The 19,837-nt window shown below is 43.9% G+C and overlaps 1 protein-coding gene across 1 annotated transcript; it reads left to right on the top strand.

The window, feature by feature from the left end:
* Positions 1-5,842: 5,842 nt before the first annotated feature.
* LOC147864193 (uncharacterized) lies at positions 5,843-11,114 on the top strand. Its single transcript, XM_087319912.1, has 3 exons — positions 5,843-7,593; positions 7,684-8,349; positions 8,435-11,114. The coding sequence occupies exons 1-3, from the start codon at positions 5,901-5,903 to the stop codon at positions 10,765-10,767; spliced, it is 4,692 nt and encodes a 1,563-aa protein (XP_087176038.1). The 5' UTR covers positions 5,843-5,900; the 3' UTR covers positions 10,768-11,114.
* Positions 11,115-19,837: the final 8,723 nt, after the last annotated feature.

Here is a 19,837-nt window from a genome sequence, read left to right on the forward strand (position 1 = left end):
ATCAAATGCCTACGGTCCGATGGCGGGAAGGAATACTTCTCCGACCAGTTCACAAGTTAGCTACAGAAGGAAGGAATTCGACGCAAATTCTCGTGTAGATACACGACGCAACAGAACAGCGTGGCTAAGCGAAAGAATCGGACAATCGAAGAAGCGGCCAGGGCAATGCTTGAAGAGAACATGTGCCAAAATTCTATTGGGCTGAAGTCGTGAGGACGGCTATCTACTTCCAGAATCGGACTTCTGCTAATGGAGGAGTGTCGCCACATGAATTGTATTTCGGGAAGAAGTCAAACTTGGCACACTTGAGGATTTTTGGTAGCATTGCATATGTGCATGTACATGTGCCGAAGGAAAAGAGGAGGAAGCTGGACGCCAAAGCCGAAAAGTGCATCTTAGTCGGCTATCCAGATGAGCAGAAGGGGTATAAGTGTTATCACCCCCGAACAAAGGCAGTACATGTAAGTCACGATGTCGTGTTCGACGAGTCCGCTTTGTGGTACTTGCCTTCCCCTCCAGTACCTCATGACTCCATTCCGAATTCTGAAGAAGAAGTCAGCGAGGCTGAGATGCCTCCGCATGATGAGGAAATTGGAGCTCTGAGAGAGAGTCTGATCTCATTTCGGCTTAGTGCGCCGAATGAAGGGTTGAGCCGAAATGACCAACCTATTGAAGAGATGGCGAGTAATGAAGACTCAATCGTGATGTCCCTGCGTAAAGAACCGAGGAGACGGTTTACGCGCAAGGAGAAAGGGAAGATGTCGGAGTACGATTTCGACAATGTCGAGTCAGATCGGAGTGAGTCAGACTACGGGCAAACTGAAAAGGAACCTCCACGAAGTTGTCGACATTAGCCGAAAAGGTTGTGAAATCAGGTAATCTCGAATTACACCGATCCACCCGCCTAAAGAACCCCGTAAAGAGATACGTGTATAATGAGTACATGGCGCATCATTATGCGTACATGACGCGAGTGGCGGAAGTGTGTGAGCCGGAGAGCTACGCAGAAGCGGCGAAAGACGGGAACTGGCGTGCCGCGATGGAGGAAGAGATGCGCACTTTGACTGATAATGAGACTTGGGACCTGGTTGATGCACCGAAGGGTGTAAAGCCGATTGGATGTAGGTGGGTGTATAAAGTGAAATACAATACTGACAGCTCAGTCAATCGATACAAGGCCGTTTAGTTGTGAAACGCTACACGCAGAAGCACGGCATGGACTACGATGAGACCTTCGCACCTGTCGCGAAGATGACTACCCTGCATGTTCTGCTAGCCGTAGTTGCAGCAAAGGGGTGGCACTTGCATCAGATGGATGTAAAGAACGCGTTCCTACAAGGTGATCTTGAGGAACAAGTGTACATGGTACAACCCCCCAGATTTCTATCCGAACGAAACACTTCAACAATTTGCCGACTGAAGAAGTCACTCTACGGACTTAAGCAAGCCCTGCGAGCTTGGAACAGGAAGATTATGCAACAGTTGCGTAGGATGGGGTTTATGACGTCAAAATCGGACTCTTCACTATTTGTTCGGAAAGGTCAATATGGATCGGTAAGCCTTCTACTGTATGTTGATGATTTAGTCATCGCCGATGCCGACCTGGACAAAATCTGCCGTGTAAAGTCTCAACTTGCAGCATCATTCAAAATGAAGGATCTTGGAGGCCTTCATTACTTCCTCGGGATCGAAGTTATCCGCGCCCCCGAAGGCATATTGATTAGCCAACGTCATTACGCACTAAATATGCTCTTCAAGTTCGGGATGGCCAACTGTAAGCCCATCTTGACCCCTCTGGATAGAAACGCAAAGCTTTGCCGAGATTCGGGAAAGGCATGCGACTCGACACGGTTTTGAGAGATTGTCGGAAGCCTAATATATTTGACGATCACTAGGCCGGACCTCAGCTACCGGTCAAACTGATCAGTTAGTTTATGTCGCAGCCTACGGCTGAACACTTTCAGTGCGCACAAAGGGTATTGCGATATGTCAGTGGCACGAAAGACATGGCGTTGCTATATCGGGCAGGCGTAGCCGAACAGTTGGTTGGCTACATGGATGCCGATTGGGCCGAAAACGCCAATGATCGTAGATCCACATCCGGATACGCCTTCTCATTAGGAAGTGCGGCGATCGCATGGAGCAGTAAGAAGCAGCCGACAGTAGCACTGTTGAGCACGGAGGCCGAATATCGAGGGGCGACTGTCGCTACATGCGAAGTCATTTGGCTTAAACAACTATTATGGGATTTGCATGTGGAGGTGTCTGATCCGACGATGATCTATTGCGACAACCTTAGCAATGTCCACCTTGCGAAAAACCTTGTATTCCACACCCGGACCAAGCACATTGAGGTGCATTACCATTTTAGCAGGTCCTTTCAGGTGACGTCGAACTAGCATATGTTCCGACGTATCGACAAGTTGTCGACATTTTCACCAAGCCTCTTGGTCTCGACAAGTTGCGGAATTTCTCCAATGAGCTTGGGTTGTGTCACCTCAACATGCTGAAATTGAGGGGGAGATAGGAACAAGAGAGTGAAAGGAGCGGAGGTGATCATCGCGGCGGAAGTGACCATGGTGCGGAGTCGGATGTAGAATTCGATTTCGGGCCGGCTGAAGAAGTCGAAGAAGAGAGCAACGCCCGTAATCGTAAGGAAGAGCCGAGGACAACTGAATCAGGGGGAGGTAAGGCCAAGACCAAGATGTGATCTGACATTGTCAAAGGCCTAAAGACTGAAGACGAATTTGAGGGAACCAATTCGGATGTAAGTGGAATTGAATCGGAAGAGACCGATTCAATTGAAATGTTCGATTCGGATATTACGAATCGACTGAGGGCCAAGTGGAGGAAAGGGCAACGGAAGAGGCGCCAACACCGCAACAGCAAGGGAGCTGAGAAGGGCCAAATGAGCAGACCAGCCGACTAGAAGGGTCGAGGAGCGCGGAATCGAACAGGTCGAAGAGTGCGAGCAAGGCGTGAAGCCAGGAGAAGCCGGAGTGAAGATCTGGAGGAGCATGTGGAACTTCAAGTTGAGCTTGAGGGGGAGTGTTGAGTGACAAGCTCAACATTGGGTGCGTAACATGGTGCGTAACCCAGTGCGTAGACCGAGTGCGTAAAACAGTACGCATAACGTGGCCATATCGGTGCATAAACCGAAAGTCCGTTAGTATGGTATTCCTCGTAAGGAATAATTTTGGGAGTTAGTGTAGTAGGCTCATTTATGAACAGTCAAGTAGTGTCAGTACTTGTGTCAACCCGATAGTCAGGGCTTGTATAAAAGGTGCTCATTGAGCACGAAGTATGTACAGAGTGTCATTATTTTGAAATAGAACTGAGTTGTCTGCTCTCTCTCTCTTTGTCTCCCCCTCTCCATCTCCATCTCTGCGTTTTCTGCGTTTTACCAAACTGTCGTTCTCCAAACTGTGTACTCTGTGTTTCGCATACGCTTCCGCACATGTATTCTTTTACAGTATAAGAAGTATATTTTGTTTTAGAAAAAATAACTAAATAAAATTGAAAGCTTTTGGGCAAACAAGCTCAAGCCTTTGGGTGTTTTTCGTTAATACTACTGAAGAAAATCTTTGAAAGAAAAAAAGAGAGAGAATTGTTTGGCATGTACACACATAGAAGCTCAAGTAAGAGAAACCTTAACTAATCTATAACCCATAAACAAGATAAGTTATGACTATAAGTTTATAATGATAGGAGTTTGGAGATATTGGTTGCGGAAGTGTCCTTGTGGTTGATAATACTAGAGCTCATATATGGTGATTGAGGGGCATATCCATTCTAATGAACTATCAATTAGGCATAGACATGGGGTTTCGTGGTGCGTTCAAGTTGCCTATCATAGACTCCAAGGAGGCCTGGTGGAGGAAATGTAGGATGCACACGTTATAGGTTAATGAGAGCGGCTTGAGCAATCCAACAAGGAAACAAAGCGAGCGAGTGATGTAATTGCCACTTAGGAAAATGCAAGTCAACATGTTGCAACAAATGTTCAACTTGTAGATACTTGGAGGCAATTGAAAAGACTCATTGCATTATGCAAGACTTGTGGTGGCCTAATTGTGCTACACTAGCATATGGGGAAGGGGCAGACTACATAGTACTGTTAGGGTAGTAAATGACAACTTTGGGTGATTAACATTCAATCTGCGATCGGGGCTATCATAGATCGATGTAGGAGGACCAGATATAATATAACATTCAAATGTTATATATACCACCACATGCTAACAATATTGTCCAAGATTCTACTATGAATCATACGATGATGTTGAACATCATAATTAATGCATTTCAGGTTGGAAGAAAACATCAAAAATTTGTAAACAGAATGCCGGTTGTGATCATCCAATCGATGCTTCTTCGAGGGGATTGATTACCTATTATCTATCATTAACATTGTATATATTCTACCTTATGTCAAGATAACTGTCCTAACTAACTTGGCTAAATAAACCTAAGGTGGATCCATACAAGGGAGGAATACATAATATTAATATAACATGTGAAATAATTATGTATACTAACGTGATCGATCCAATTCATGCCACACACAATGCCTAATATGGAGATCCACACATTAGGATAGAGCATATAATATGAAACAATTAGATGCAAATACTGATACCACACACACACATACATTTTTGGCTGATGATGTTGGAGTGTAGGAGATGCGGAAAAAGGGGGGGGGGGGGGTTCGGTCCATATCTGGTGCGGGCGTTAGAGCATTGAGGGGACCTTTTCCCTACCCTAGTACAACAGGACCCGTCCCCCTGTGGATATCTATCTCTAGAAGTTTTGGATGAGTGAGAATGGAGATGAGATGAGCGAAGGGGAATGAATTGGCGGGGGTGTTTTGGTGGCTGGGTTTTGAGAGGTTTAGAGATTCTGCATGAAGGGATAAGGCCACGTGGCAGGAGGAGAGAGAGAGAGAGAGAGAGAGAGAGAGAGAGAGAACAAAGCTCCCTCTGGTCTCCCCGCCCTTCCAGCCCAAAAACTACTACTAATGCATACATATATTATGTACATAATAAATACTACATACCCATACCATACACTATGTATACCCAGAGAAAATGTTCCCCCCACCCCATCCCATCCCACCCCACCCCTACTACTTACTACATTCATACTACTATTACTACATTCATACATTCATTATTTATACTACTACTACTACATTCGTACATTCATACATTCATTATTCATACTACTACTACTACTACATTCATACATTCATACATTCATTATTCATACTACTACTACTACTACTACATTCATACATTCATACATTCATTATTCATACTACTACTACTACATTCATACATTCATACATTCATTATTCATACTACTACTACTACTACTACTGTAGACGACTCACTCGACCAACTCCCACCCAAAGCACTCTCCCTCAAACCCCAACAAAAAACACAGACAGACAGACAAGACAGACAGAGAGAGTATGTATGTATGTATGTATGTATGTACATATGTAGTAGTACATTCTAAAAGAGATAGACATCATCCCCCTCCTCCTCCTCTTCTTCTTCTTCTTCTTCTTCCTTCTTCTCCTCCTCTCCCTCCATCCTGTTTTATCCTCTTCTTTTGCCTCTCTCTCTCTCTCTCTAGGGTTTTCCTTCTTGCGAAGGAGGCCTCCTCCTCCTCCTCCTCCTTGTCCTTGCGCGAGCTGCGAGGCTTTATATTATATATATATATATATAGGTAGGTAGGTGGGTGCATCTTCCTTCTTCTTCTTCTTCTTCTTCTTCTTCTTCTTCTTCTTCTGCGCGCGCGCGTGTGTCCGTGTCCCCGGTAAGAAATCAATTGCCCTTTGAATTTCTATATCCGTGTCTCTCACTTTCTTCTCCTTTTCTTCAACTTCAGCCATGGAAGATTCATCATCATCTTCTGCACCTGCACCTGCACCTGCTCCTTTTTCTCATCCTAACGAAGATGCAGTGTCTGTTAAGCCCTCGTATTCTGATATTGTGCAAGGTAATGGTGGTGGACCTCCTCCTCCTCCTCTTCCTCCTCATCTCCATCTCCATCATCATCATCATCATCATCATCTCCATCCCCGCCCTCCTCCCCCTCCTCTGTTTCGTGTGCTTCCTGAGACCGAGTTGTATCCAGGGGTAGAACCTGCAGAATTGATGGATTTTGTTGATGCTCCTGAAGCGGCAGTACTGCCTCCTGGAAGCAGCAATGGCCATGGTAGTCTCTATTACACCAAGGAAGAAGAAAAAGAAGACGGTGATGGCTATGGGGATGTTGAAGAAGATGGAGTTAGTAGTGTTGAAAGCTTTGATAGCGCACAGGAAAGGATTCCCTTAATTCCCGTGAGTAGCATAGGTTATGCAGAAGTTCGTAATACTGTCCATTTATCCTCCTCCTCTGTGGATGAAGTGATTTCGTCTGAACTGGTAAAGGATACAGAAAATCAATCATTGGAATGCCAAGGAAGTGGTATCCTGGTTCAAAACGTGAACAATGATTTCTCACTGATTGCTGATGCTGAAGAAGCTAAGGCAAAAGCTGAAGAAGGGATAGGGATTCACGCAGAAGCTCCGGAGCAGCCAGTGACAAATGATCCATCAGAGAAGTTGGACCATGAAAGAGAAGGTGTTGTAGAGAATTACGATTATGGAGCTGAGGGTCCAAAAGTGACCAATGATTCATCACCCACTCTAGATGGTGATGGCAAAGAAGTGGCAGAGAAGGACGGCGATGACAAGGAACTGGTAGAGAAGGATGGTGAAGTTCCTGAGGAGCCAAAGTTGATGCTGGTAGACATTGATGCTGAAGTTCTTGAGGAGCCAGAAATGGATGACTCTTCACAGTCCACCCTGAATGCCAAAGAAGCTGTATACAGTGACAGTGAAGTTCCTGAGGATCCAAGAATGGTCGACTCTCCACAGACCACCTCGGGGGATGCCAAAGAAGTAGTAGTAGTAGACAATGAGGCTGAAGTTGGTGATTTGCCAAAGCTAGATCCTTTACTGGCATCGGATGCTGAGGAAGTGGTGGTAGAGAATCGAAGTGAAGTCTGTGAAGAGGTAAAGGCTAAGGCTAGTGATTGGTTGACTTTGGGTGCTGAAGACGTGGCAAGAAATGCTATTGAAGTCTCCGAGGAGCCAAAGAGGAATGCTGTACTTACTTCAGATGCCAAGGAACTGGATGAGGGTCATTTCAAGGTGACAAAGACAAATGACTCACTGGCCTTGGATGCTGAAGAAGTGGCAGAAACTTACCAAGAAGTTTCTGAGGAATCAAAATTGAACTCTTTACTGTCTTCAGATGTGGAGAATTATTTTGGAGTTCTTGTGAAGCCAAAGACGAATGATCTTTTACAGGCTTTGGAGGGTTCAAAGGTGAATGATTCAGTTGTCTCAATCTCAAACGCGGAGAAAGTGAAGGAAGATAATGGGGAAGTTCAGGAGATACTATCAAACAAGAATCATTCTGATTCGCTTACCTTGAATGCTGAAGAAGAAGTACTGAACTGTGGAGATGACAAGATTGTAAATGAAGATATGCTCGGAACTGGTAAATTCAGCAATGATAGTGTGATTCCATTGGGTAAGTTCTTTAGTGCAAACCAAGAGGAAGATATGGTGGAATTTATTGTAAATAGAGATTTTGAGACCTCTAATACTTTCTATGTTACAGATATTCATCCCACTTCTGAAGAAATAAAAGAATATCATAGTAATGGAAGCATAGATGATACAACAACTTCACAAGTTGAAATTTCTTGCTGTTCTGAGAAAACAGGCCAGGAATCGATAGAGAAATCTGTTACTTCACATGAAGATGCCAAAGAAGGCAAGGTGGATAATAGGGAAGTTAATTCTGGAGAGAAAGAAGAGACTTCACTAGAAGCAGATCATAATGGGATCGGGAAAGAAGCTACTGGAAATGTGAAACAATGGCAAAATGATGAGACAGCTAACTTAGCCACTGGTGAGAGAGAAGAAATCCCGAAAAGGGAATTGATGGATGAAGTTGTTGATCGAGAAGAAGAGAACACACAAAATAACAATGAGGAAGAAGCAGAAGCAGAAGAAAAAACATATGGGTTTTCAATCACAAGTGTAGAACTGATTGAATCCTTGATTACAGAAGATATGCCTTCTAATTTTAATCAAGAACCTTTAATAAAGGCTCCTGGAATACCGGAAGTAGACGAGAATAGTGGAGTAAAGACATCAGATGAGGTTGAAGCAAGGCCAAGCGAAGAAGTGATAGTTGAGAAAGACGAGATTGCAAATGCACCTCTGACAAGAGAAGAAAACAAGAAAACAGAAGAGATAATGAAACCAAAGAATGAGACAGGTAAGGTGGAGAGAAAAGGTAGTACTAATAAAACCATTTTGAGAAAATATCGTGTTTTCTGAAAAACTCTATTTTATGATTGCAGAAGGAAACCCTAAGTCTTCAACAGGTCAGAGCTCCACCAATACACCAACGACAACAATTACTGGTGCCCCTGCTGGCCTTGGAAGTTCAATACCCTCCTTAGAGGCTACATCACGAATTATTCAACGAGGCAGTGGTAGATTCTCACGCCAAGCTCTGGTACCAAATGAAGAAAACCAGTCAAATGATGAGGTTTCTGAAGGTGGTGATGAAGCAAGAGAGAAATTACATCAGATCCGAGTCAAGTTTCTGCGCTTAGCTCATAGACTTGGGCAATCTGCACATAATGTGGTTGTTGCTCAAGTTTTGTATAGGCTGGGATTAGCAGAACAACTTCGCGGGGGTCAGAGTAGTGGTAGAACAGGGTCTTTTAGCTTTGAAAGGGCAAGCTTGCTAGCAGAAGAGCAAGAATCAGCTGGTGCAGAGGATTTGGACTTTGGATGTACTATCATGGTTCTCGGAAAGAGCGGTGTAGGGAAGAGTGCAACAATCAATTCTTTGTTTGATGAGATTAAAACTCAAACAAATGCTTATAGTCCTGCAACGAATAAAGTTAAGGAGATTGTTGGTACAATCCATGGCATCAAGCTAAGAGTCATAGATACACCTGGTCTTTTGACTTCTTTCGGTGATCAACCCAGGAATCAAAGGATTATGTCATCAGTGAAGAGATACATCAAGAAGTCACCACCTGATATTGTTCTATATTTTGATAGATTGGACATCCCAAGTAGGGATTATGGTGATTTGCCTATACTCCGAACCATCACTGATACTTTTGGTGCTGCAGTTTGGTTCAATGCCATTGTTGTGCTTACACATGCATCATCAGCTCCTCCAGATGGTGCTAATGGTGTACCCGTGAGTTATGAGATGTTTGTTGCACAACGATCACACATAGTTCAACAAACAATTCGCCAAGCAGCAGGGGATATGAGACTTATGAACCCTGTCTCTTTAGTGGAGAATCATGGTTCATGCCGAAGGAACAGATCTGGACAACGTGTTTTGCCCAATGGCCAAGTGTGGAAGCCACAACTCCTACTTCTATGCTTTGCATCAAAAATCTTGGCTGAAGCAAATTCTCTTCTAAAGCTACAAGATAATACTCCAACTAAGCCTTTTGGGGTTCGATCTAGGGTCCCACCCTTGCCATTTTTGCTCTCATCATTGCTACAATCACGAGCACCTTTGAAACTCCCTGATGATCAGATGGGTCGGGATGACGATGACGATGAATCTTCTGAGGATGAAGAATCGGATTCTGATGGTGAGGAAGATTATGATGATCTACCTCCTTTCCGACGCCTGACAAAGGATGAACTAAACTTGCTTGACAAAGAACAAAAAAGAATATACTTTGAAGAATTAGAATACCGAGAGAGGCTCTTCATCAAGAAGCAATTGAAGGAGGAGAGGATAAGAAAGAAAGAAATGAAGAGAAGGATGGCTGCATTGCCAAAGGATGTATCAGAATATGTTGATGAGGTTATGGAAGAGGAAGAGAACTCTTCTGCAGTAGCAGTACCTATGCCAGATATGGCATTGCCTCCTTCGTTTGATTCAGACAATCCTACCTATAGATATAGGTATCTTGACATGCCAAACCAATTTCTGGTTCGTCCTGTGTTAGAAACTCATGGTTGGGATCATGATAGTGGCTATGATGGTATAAATGTAGAGAAAATGTTTGTAGTATCAAAGAAAATACCAGCTTCAGTGTCAGGTCAAATCACTAAGGACAAGAAAGAAGCTAATCTACAGATGGAATGTGCAGCATCATTCAAGAATGGGGCAAACAAGGTTAGTCAAGCAGGGATAGATATACAAACAATCGGGAAGGATCTTGCATACACTTTCCGAGGTGAGACAAAGTTCAATAACTTTAAGAGAAACAAGACCACTTGTGGGCTCTCTGTTACTGTGTTGGGTGACACTGTGGCTGGGGGTATGAAGGTAGAGAATCACAAAATGTTTGGGAAGAGAGCGAAATTAGTTGTGAATGGTGGTGCTCTTACAAGTCGTTCGGATGTTGCTTATGGTGGAAGTTTAGAGGCCACTATAAGAGATAAAGACTACCCTATTGGGCAATTTATGTCTACCCTCGGACTCTCAGTCATGAATTGGCATGGAGATCTTGCAATCGGTGGGAATTTGCAAGTGCAACTAAAGGCAGGTAAGACTATGCTCATAACCCGAGGAAACTTGAATAATAGAGGAGCTGGCCAGGTTACTATTAGGGCTAGTAGTGCTGAACAAGTGCAGATGGCATTAATAGGGTTGATTCCTTTGCTTCGAACTCTTATTAATAGTAGACAATCAACCTCCAACTAATCTTCAGCTTACTCTTGAGGTTTAACTTGGTTTAGGGTTAGAAGGTTAAGATTTAGGTTTCAGGATATATGAGGGGTTAAGGAAGATGGGAGGCTGATAATATAGGTGATTATGCATTGTCAAACTCTTTTTTTGTTTTGTTTTTGGGTATCGAGAGGATTTGCAAAATAAAAGCAGCATTTTTATTATTATCCTGGTAGGATGTATTATCTAGAGTTCTTAGTGTAGTAGGATATAGAACCTTCTCCTCTCTCCTGACTTGCTTTGAGCATAGATTTGCCAGAAATGTTTCTTGAGATGTAATAATTTGAAGAGTATGTGGACAATGCGGCAAAGCAATTTTTTTTAGAACTCTTCTACATATCTTTTTTTGTATGTGGAGAAGTCTACTTTGTTTTGAGCTTCCTATGTCTAGTGTCGTGTCTAGGCTTGAATGTTCATGTGTAGTTCTTTGAACTTGTTTTCTAATGTGTTTATATTAATTTTAATGTATTTCTTACCTGAACACCCTTCATATGAGCCACCATGCAACTGGTGGATAGATTCTACTGTACCAAATGTTTATTTAGAAATCTTCAATATTCTACTACTGTGTTGTCTAGGCGTAATAGTAAGTTGGGAAGATAGAGGATAAATAAAAATGGGTTCTAGATAGATATTCTAAAAGCTGATTTTTGCAAATTGATTGCGAAAAAAATAAAAAGGATAGATTATGTTGAAAGCAAACGAATGGAAGACAAGAAGAAAAGGTCCTTTCTTATTGTAAATCGTTATATAGATGGCATCAATTTTTGTGGTTAAGTGGCATTTGTGTGTCCTATAGGTACATTATGATGTATACAAAAGATTTAGATAAAGCTACTTCGAGTACCCCAAAAAGTATTCTAGATATCGCTCGATTAACTCCCCACATGTAACAAAGGATGTGATGTGGAGGGGTGGTTTCACCGTTCAACCCATTTGCTGACATGATTCCTGTACGTTCTGGGGTTACGTGACTTGCCATTAGTTTTCCATATGTGGATACATCCCTTTCTTTTAAGAGAAATTCCTGAATTATCATGTTTCACTAGCCTTTGTAGCATCTTAAGAGTTTTCATATAAGCACATGGGATGTCTTCCTTTTAGCACAAAATTGTAGCATCTCCTGGTCTCTTGCTTCCACTAAATAATTTACCTTTGAAAACACTCTAGATAGGTTCCCAAACACAAGTTTGCCTTCCCTAATACAGAGCATTACATGGTCTCTTGCGCTCGCTGAAAATAATTACATTTATTATCAACTATAAGGTCACTAAAATTAAGTGTTGGATATTAATGTAGCTACAAAGTTATTTTAGTTCCAAAAAGGACTGGATGTTACCTTTTAGATGTAATAAAATTATGGAACGGTAGAAAAATGTAGATGCATTTACATGTGCTCCTAAACAGTCCCAAAGTGAGTTGGGACAGACCCAATGAGTCCCAAAACAAGCTGGTATGGGCTTGGGACAAACTAAGCAAGGTTTGGATTGGGACAAACCCAATCAATCCCAAATTTGTGAGTAGTCCCAAATGCCGTTGGGACTTGGGAAATACCCAATCCTAGACCATGCTATAGAAGCAACAATGTCCCAGTCTGAACAACCTGCCAAAGGGAAGCCCAAGAGCCACCTCATGGTCTAATGTCAAGGAAGACCAAGAGTCACTGGTGGTAACTGAATAGTCACCTGTTGGCTTATATATGGAGAAGCTTCTCCTCATTTGGATTCACCTCTTAACCGAACAGTCCCAAACGCAGTTGGGACTCGAGAAATACCCAGTCCTAGACCATGTTATAGAAGCAACACCGACCTAGTCCCAATGAGCTGCCAAAGGGAAGCACAAGAGCCACCTCGTGGTCTAATGTCAGGGAAGACCAAGAGTCACCTCTTGGCTTATATATGGAGGAGCTTGTTCTCATTTGGATTCATTCCCGAGTTCTCAATTTTGTCTCTCTCTCTCTGTAATAGGGGACATACCCTGGCTTATATATGGAGGAACTTGTTCTCATTTGGATTCATTCCTGAGTTCTCAATTCTCTCTCTCTCTCTCTCTCTCTCTCTCTCTTTGTAATAGGGGACATACCCCATACCCTTTTCTTTGATTGATCCCAATATTGGGATGGTTGTAACCTTGTATCTCTTTCATATAATAAAGACCATCTTTTTGTCTCACTTCTCGCGTTTGCAGTCGTGTTTCCGTGTGTTTCAAGATCCCCATCATTTAGGGACACAACACTTGGTATTAGAGCAGGGCACAAGCTTGCAATTGGGTGGTCTACACTTAGCCGTTCTTCCACTTGTCTTCTTGTCCAATCCTTCCTCAGCTTCTTCAACTGTTCTGAAATCGGATTCCTCATCTGATTGGGCTTCTTGAACTTCGTCTCTCTCCCTTTTGCCCTTGCTTCGACTTTCACTTCTCCCCCTCAAGTTCGGCAGGTTGAGATGTTGTAAGCCCAACATAGTAAAAAATTGGTGCAACTTGTCTAGGCCGAGAGGTTTGGTGAAGATATCATCCAACTGCCAATCTGTTGGAACATACATGAGTTCCACTTCACCGGAAAGAACTCAAGTGATAGTGCACCTCAATGTGTTGTGTGTGAGTGTGGAAGACATGGTTGTTGGCTAGCTGAATACTACTAAGGTTTTCACAATATATTACTATCGGATTGACGAACTCCACTCGTAGATCCTTCAATAGCCTCTTAAGACATATGGCTTCGTATGTCACAACAACCACTGCTCTGTATTCGGCCTCGGTGCTCGATAGTACAATTGTCGGTTGCTTCTTATTGCTCTAGATGATCGCGACACTTCCAAATGAAAACTTATATTGCATGTAGACCTGTGATCGTTGGCCCAATCGACATCAGTGTATAGGAGTTCCACTTCACCGGAAAGGACTTGCTCGCGTACAAAGTGATAGTGCACCTCAATGTGTTGTGTGTGAGCGTGGAAGACATGGTTGTTGGCTAGTTGAATACTACTGAGGTTTTCACAGTATATTACTATCGGATCGGCAAACTGCACTCGCAGATCCTTCAATAGCCTCTTAAGACATATGGCTTTGCATGTCACGAAAACCGCTGCTCTATATTCGGCCTCGGTGCTCGACAATACAATTGTTGGTTGATTCTTACTGCTCTAGGTGATCACAACACTTCCAAATGAAAACGTATATTGGATGTAGACTTGTGATCGTCGGCCCAATCGACATCAGTGTAGGCGACCAACTCTTCGGCTACACCGGTTTGATACATCAACGCCTTATCCTTAGTGCCCTTGACATATTTCAATATTCTTTGCGCACACTAAAGGTGTTCGATGGTCGGGTGCAACATAAATTGACTAATCAGTCCGACCGGGTGATGGTTAGATAAATCAGGCTTCCGAGTGGGCGAAGCTTGACATTCCTGTCAAGAGGACTTGAGACGGATTTGCAGTCCATCATTCTGAATTTGAAGAGCATACTCAACACATAATTCCTTTGGTTGATCAATGTGCATTCCAAGGTGTGGATCACTTCGATCCTGCGCAAATAATGAAGGTCCCCCAGATCCTTCACATCCAATGATGCTGCTAATTGGGACTTGAGGCGGCCGAATTCCTCCACGTCGGCATCGATGATGACCAAGTCATCAACATAAAGCAGGATGCTTATTGGCCCGTCCCCCATACCGGAGGAACAAGGATGAGTCCGACTTTGATAGAGCAAACCCCATCTTTCGTAGTCGTTGCATAATCTTCTCATTCCAAAAACGGGGGGCTTGGTTCAGTCCGTAAAGGGATTTATTTAGTCAGCAGATGACTGACTCATTCATTTTGGATTGAAATCTGGGAGGCTGCACCATATACACTGGTTCCTCAAGGTCTCCTTGCAGGAATGCGTTCTTAACGTCCATCTAGTGCAAATGTCATCCCTTAGTCGTTGCTACCACCAGCAACACCCGGACGGTCGTCATCTTTGCTACTGACACAAACGTCTCATCATAATTGATGTCGTGTTGTTGTGTGTAGCCCTTGGCCACTAGTCGGGCCTTGTATCGGTTGACGACGTCGTTGGCGTTGTACTTCACTTTGTACACCCACTTGCATCCGACCTGTGTCACACCTTTGGGGGTGTCAACCAAGTCCCATGTCTTATTCTACTAAGGCACACATCTCTTCCGCCATTGTGGCTCACCAATTGACGTCCTTCGCTACCTCTGCATAGCTCTTTGGCTCAGCCACTTCAGACACTTTTGCCATATACACATAATGTTGCGCCATATATTCATTGCACCCGTACCAAATTATGGGGTTCTAGTCAAATATTGGTCTATAATGTACATATTCACATTGTATCTTGGACAAACTAGATTTAGGACAAAATTGCAAATATGTCAAAGGGCAGTTGCCCTAGCCCAGTTAGTGTATAATGGGCTTTGTAACCTAGTTTATTGTTGTTGCTCATCTTGGTTATTGTCACCATTCGTTTGTAACTTTGAGCTTGAATAATACTGTTACATTGTGTGCCTCTCTCTCTCATTCTGTTCTTTGATCTGCTTTTACTTGTACACTCGGTGATCGTCATCTCAAGGTGTTGTTGATGTTTCCGCACTGACGGCCTCAGACTCCAACATCTGGTATTAGAGCTAGGTTCTTCAACTTGCTGACAGGCGTCATCAGCCTTCAACAACATTCTTGCTTCATCTCCCTTGAAGAACTTGAGTTCAAGTTCTTATCTTGAGAAGAGAAAGAAAACAGAAGATTTGCACTCTACTAAGCTAGATCACCCTTAAGGTAAGCCAGCCGGTAACACCTTGGTTCTGTGATTGCGACCGCTCATAGTAGAATCTCTATCAAATTGGCCTTGATCGTGCTTTTTTAGGTAGACACTATCTACTCACTTGTTGTAACCTCTCAAAGCAGATCAGGCTCCAGGGAACAATCCCAATCCATGTTTCATTTGGCTGAACGACACTCGAGAGGTCCAGTTGGCTCCGTCCCTCTCATCGTTGCAACCACTCGAAGTAGGATCGGTTTGCATAACTCCGAACAGAGCTTTCCAAAGCTGACACAGATGGCATTAACATCTGGCTCATCAGAGATGAGTCTAAGGAAGTTCGATGACTCGAACTTCAACTTCTGGAAGGAGCAGATGCAAGACTATCTAATAGTCAAGGGTCACATAGATCCAATCGAGAACGAAAACCCCCTAGAAGGAATCAAGTCGAATGAGTGGACGAAATTCAATAGAAGTCTCCAAGCCACCATTCGGATGCACCTATCAGAGTGAGTGTACTTCACAGTGCAATCATGTTCGACAACCTTTCAACTATGGAAAACATTGTCAGACACTTATGAGAAGACGGTCGCCGCCACAAAGATATATTTGATTCGACACCTCTACAACCTGCAAATGAAAGAATCCGACTCGATCCAGGCACACTTGAACGAGTACGAATGTTTAAGCTCCTAGATTTCGGCTCAGGGGACGACAATCGAAGGTGAATTGAGAGCAATGTTACTCATGAGTAGTTTCCCCTCTTCGCGGGAAACTTTCGTCACAACTGTGTGCAACGCGCGTCCACTGTCGTTGTGAAGTACACCGAAGTTACGAGCGCAATACTGATTGAAACAACTTGGAGAAAATCGTTTGCAAAAGATTCGGCAGATGAAGTGTTGAGCGGACAAGCTCAAACGGATCCTAATCGGCTGAATAATCCAGTGTCATATTAGATAGGATGCCACATGGAATTGTGGGGGTTGAACCCATGATCTTTTGATCTTATTGGGCAACCTTACAGTTAAGCTACATCTATCTATGCATTATTGTATTGTATAAGATTCAGCTTATTACATTGTAGATTGATCACTAGAACTTTCAAGAACCTTCTAGAGAATGCATCTTCATGCACTCTCTAGAAGTTTTCTAGCTTTCATGCATACCTCCACATTCTTATATAAATACACGTGTGCACCTTGATTACAATCAAGGTGAACAACACCAGTTACCTTCCCATTTGCTAAGCCTCAGTATGTTGGATTGTACAGAGAGAATAAATCAGCTCATGGAAGCCATGCATCAACTTCAACTTGAGAATGACGTCCTTCGGGAATCGTTACGGAAGCTTCAAGTTGGAACACCTATGGAACTCGAAGAAAAAAACAACTCTCCTCCTACATTAACAAATGTTCTACCTATAGAGCCTAGTCCCTAGTCTAGTCTTTCTCCAACTCCTCCCCATCCCATTAACAAAAGTTCGATGGCACGAGGAAGCACTTTCAAGGGTTCATAAATCAATTTAAACTTATTATCCAACTACAGCCTCAACGGTATGCGGATGATTTTCGTCAAGTTGGTCTCTTAGAACCCTTTTGTCAAGACCTGCACAAGCCTGGTTTGCACCATTGGTTGAAACTTCATCACCACTTCCACAAAATTTTCTTGCCTTTCTGTTAGGAGGCAACATTTGGGGATACAGACCAACGCCAAACTGCCATTACCAAACTCTATTCATTACATCAAGGTATGCGTCCGGTATTTGTTTATGCTTCTGAATTTAGACAATTAGCATGTGATGTTCAGTGGGATGGCCAAGTGCTTCACGACCATTTTCGTCGAGGCCTTCGAACTGAAATTACAAATTTACTACTCAACTTTTCGGAGCCTACGTCATTGTCGCAAGCCATCACACAAGTAGTTAGTTGTGACAATCGGTTGTTTGAGCTTCGTCAAGAGGAACAAGCAACTTCAAGGTGGCAACCCTCTTCGAGATCTCCTCCATCGTCATCGTATGATGACCCCGTGCCGATGGAAATTGATCGAGCTCGCACCCCGCCACTCACCGAGGCTGAACGGAGGTATTGCCGAACCAACAGACTATGATTATATTGTGGTGCATCCACCCATCTAATTCGTTTCTGCCCAATCAACAATAATCAACGATATATCTACAAACAATACGACAAGACGACCCCAACAACCGGAAAATGACGGTGCTCAACTACAGTAGGAGCCATGTGGTTGGACAATCCGCATTCATGTCGCTCCCATAGTTCGGCTACATCGATAGAAGATTTCTCTTTTCCGGTAAGCATCCATTTCAAGTCGATTTCAATTAGGTCCTTAGCACTTCTCGATTCCGGGGCAACAACATGTTTTATGGACGAAAGGTTCATTCGTAAACACAAATTTCTGATTGTCCGATTGTGCAAGCCAATCCCAGTGGAAGTGATCGATGGACGCATGCTTTCTTCTGGAGCAGTCACCGAAGCCACTGTGCCACTTATCTTACAGCTTGGGGACCACCAGGAGGTCTTAACATTTTATGTTATCACTTCACTGCGACATCCGGTCATCCTTGGTTTGTCTTGGCTAAAGGCACAAAATCCACTTGTCGATTGGCACAATCACTCGATTACTTTCTCCCAAACTAGCTCAAAGATGCAGGCAGTATCTTATGTTGCAACAACAATATGGCACAAATCGGTTTCAGGCATTCACCCTCCCATTAAAGCAGGAATCAGCTCCAAGGCGGATGCTCACGTCCCAGTCACAACAAGGAAAATAGTGCATAGTGCCTCTGACTCGAGCAATCCAATGAGGACAGTTGCCGACTACTACCGTCCAAGTATGAAGACTTCAGGGATGTGTGTAAGAAAATGAATGCTCATCGCTTGCTTGAGCATCGACCCTAGGACTATCTAATCCATCAGCAAGAAGGTGCTAGTCCTTCCTTCGGCCCAATTTATGGATTGTCAGAACCAGAACTCCAAGCACTCCGAATTCATCTCGACGAGTGTTGTCCGCCGGAATAGTAACCGACGGACAAAAGCGTAGGAATAAGAAATTATATAAGAGCATAACGCATGTAACGGTTCACGCAGGAAGCATGAACGGCTAATTAGACCCTGCACATATAAAGGGCAGAAAACCTCTGATGGAGGGCGTGTAATTTTGGGGAATGTAAAGAAACGCCTGATAATAGAATCCTATCTTCTCTGATTTTCTGTGTATAGCTACGCCTAGTTCAGTGTGGGTGTCTTGAATACTTAAGCATTGTCGTACGTAAGTGTAACCCTTAATAGGGATTCGGTTGTAGCCGTCTTCCCTTATACGCTGATAGGTTACAGCGTAAAGCCCCGCGGAGGAAGAGGCTCGGGAAACATTTTTGGCAGCTTTACGCTGGCCCATCCGGGCAATGCTCAACAACAATAGCGTGAAAGGGGAAACGGCGGATATGGTAATTGAACGAGCGTTACAACTTGAGTTGGATGACGAGGAGGAAAGGTTTTCTATGTCCACCTTATGACAAGCGTTACCTCAGGAGGAGGAACGCCAATTTCGTCAAGCAATCCAGTGCACGATTTGCTTGAACTCGGGGCATTCTGCAATGGAGTGCAATATGCGAATCCACTGCCCAATCCGCCACTCGAAGGCTCACACAGTCGACCAATGCGAGTACAATATGTTAAACAGAGCCACTCCCGCAGTCCGCAGCATGGACACACAACGTCAACCACACTGGGCTGAACAAAGGAGGCAAGAAGACCGACCCCGATATAAGGATCGCAACCCGCGGGAGGACTGGTACAACTGGAATCGTCGGAATCACAATGATTCCGAGGAGGACGACCCAGAGGACGAGGATTATTGTGGACATCCGAGTTACGCCAAAGGGGGTCGGCGCTACGAGAATCAACGACCGACAAACAAACGGGGCGGCTTCAATGGCTATCGGGGTAAGCCATGGCAATATAGGGATCACCGGCGTTACGATGAAAGCTCGGGGGATGAGCGGCACCAGGAACAACGACAGGACCAACAATAGCCACCGCGTACGTTCCGACAAACGAGGCCGGACCGCGAAGAGCAAGTAGCACCTGGAGAGCGGCACACACCACCTAGAGCCGAGAAGGGAGAATCAAGCATCCATTGTTTTATTTGTCAGCAACCCGGACATTATGCCACGCAATGCCCAACACGCAAGGGAAAGGGGCCCGCTGTCAATACGATTACGACGGAGGTGCAACAAGTCACGACACGCCAACAAACAAAAACGGCG

This window comes from Azolla caroliniana, unplaced genomic scaffold (assembly GCF_043228905.1).
Source record: "Azolla caroliniana isolate FFs.n. ecotype wild unplaced genomic scaffold, voAzoCaro1.0.p SCAF_5, whole genome shotgun sequence".
Taxonomy (NCBI): Eukaryota; Viridiplantae; Streptophyta; class Polypodiopsida; order Salviniales; family Salviniaceae; genus Azolla; species Azolla caroliniana.

Coding starts and splice junctions, on each gene's coding strand:
- LOC147864193 (XM_087319912.1), top strand. CDS start 5,901: ATGGAAGATTCATCATCATCTTCTGCACCTGCACCTGCACCTGCTCCT. Junction 7,594..7,683: donor TGATAGTGTGATTCCATTGG/GTAAGTTCTTTA, acceptor TCTATGTTACAG/ATATTCATCCCACTTCTGAA. Junction 8,350..8,434: donor GAAACCAAAGAATGAGACAG/GTAAGGTGGAGA, acceptor TTATGATTGCAG/AAGGAAACCCTAAGTCTTCA.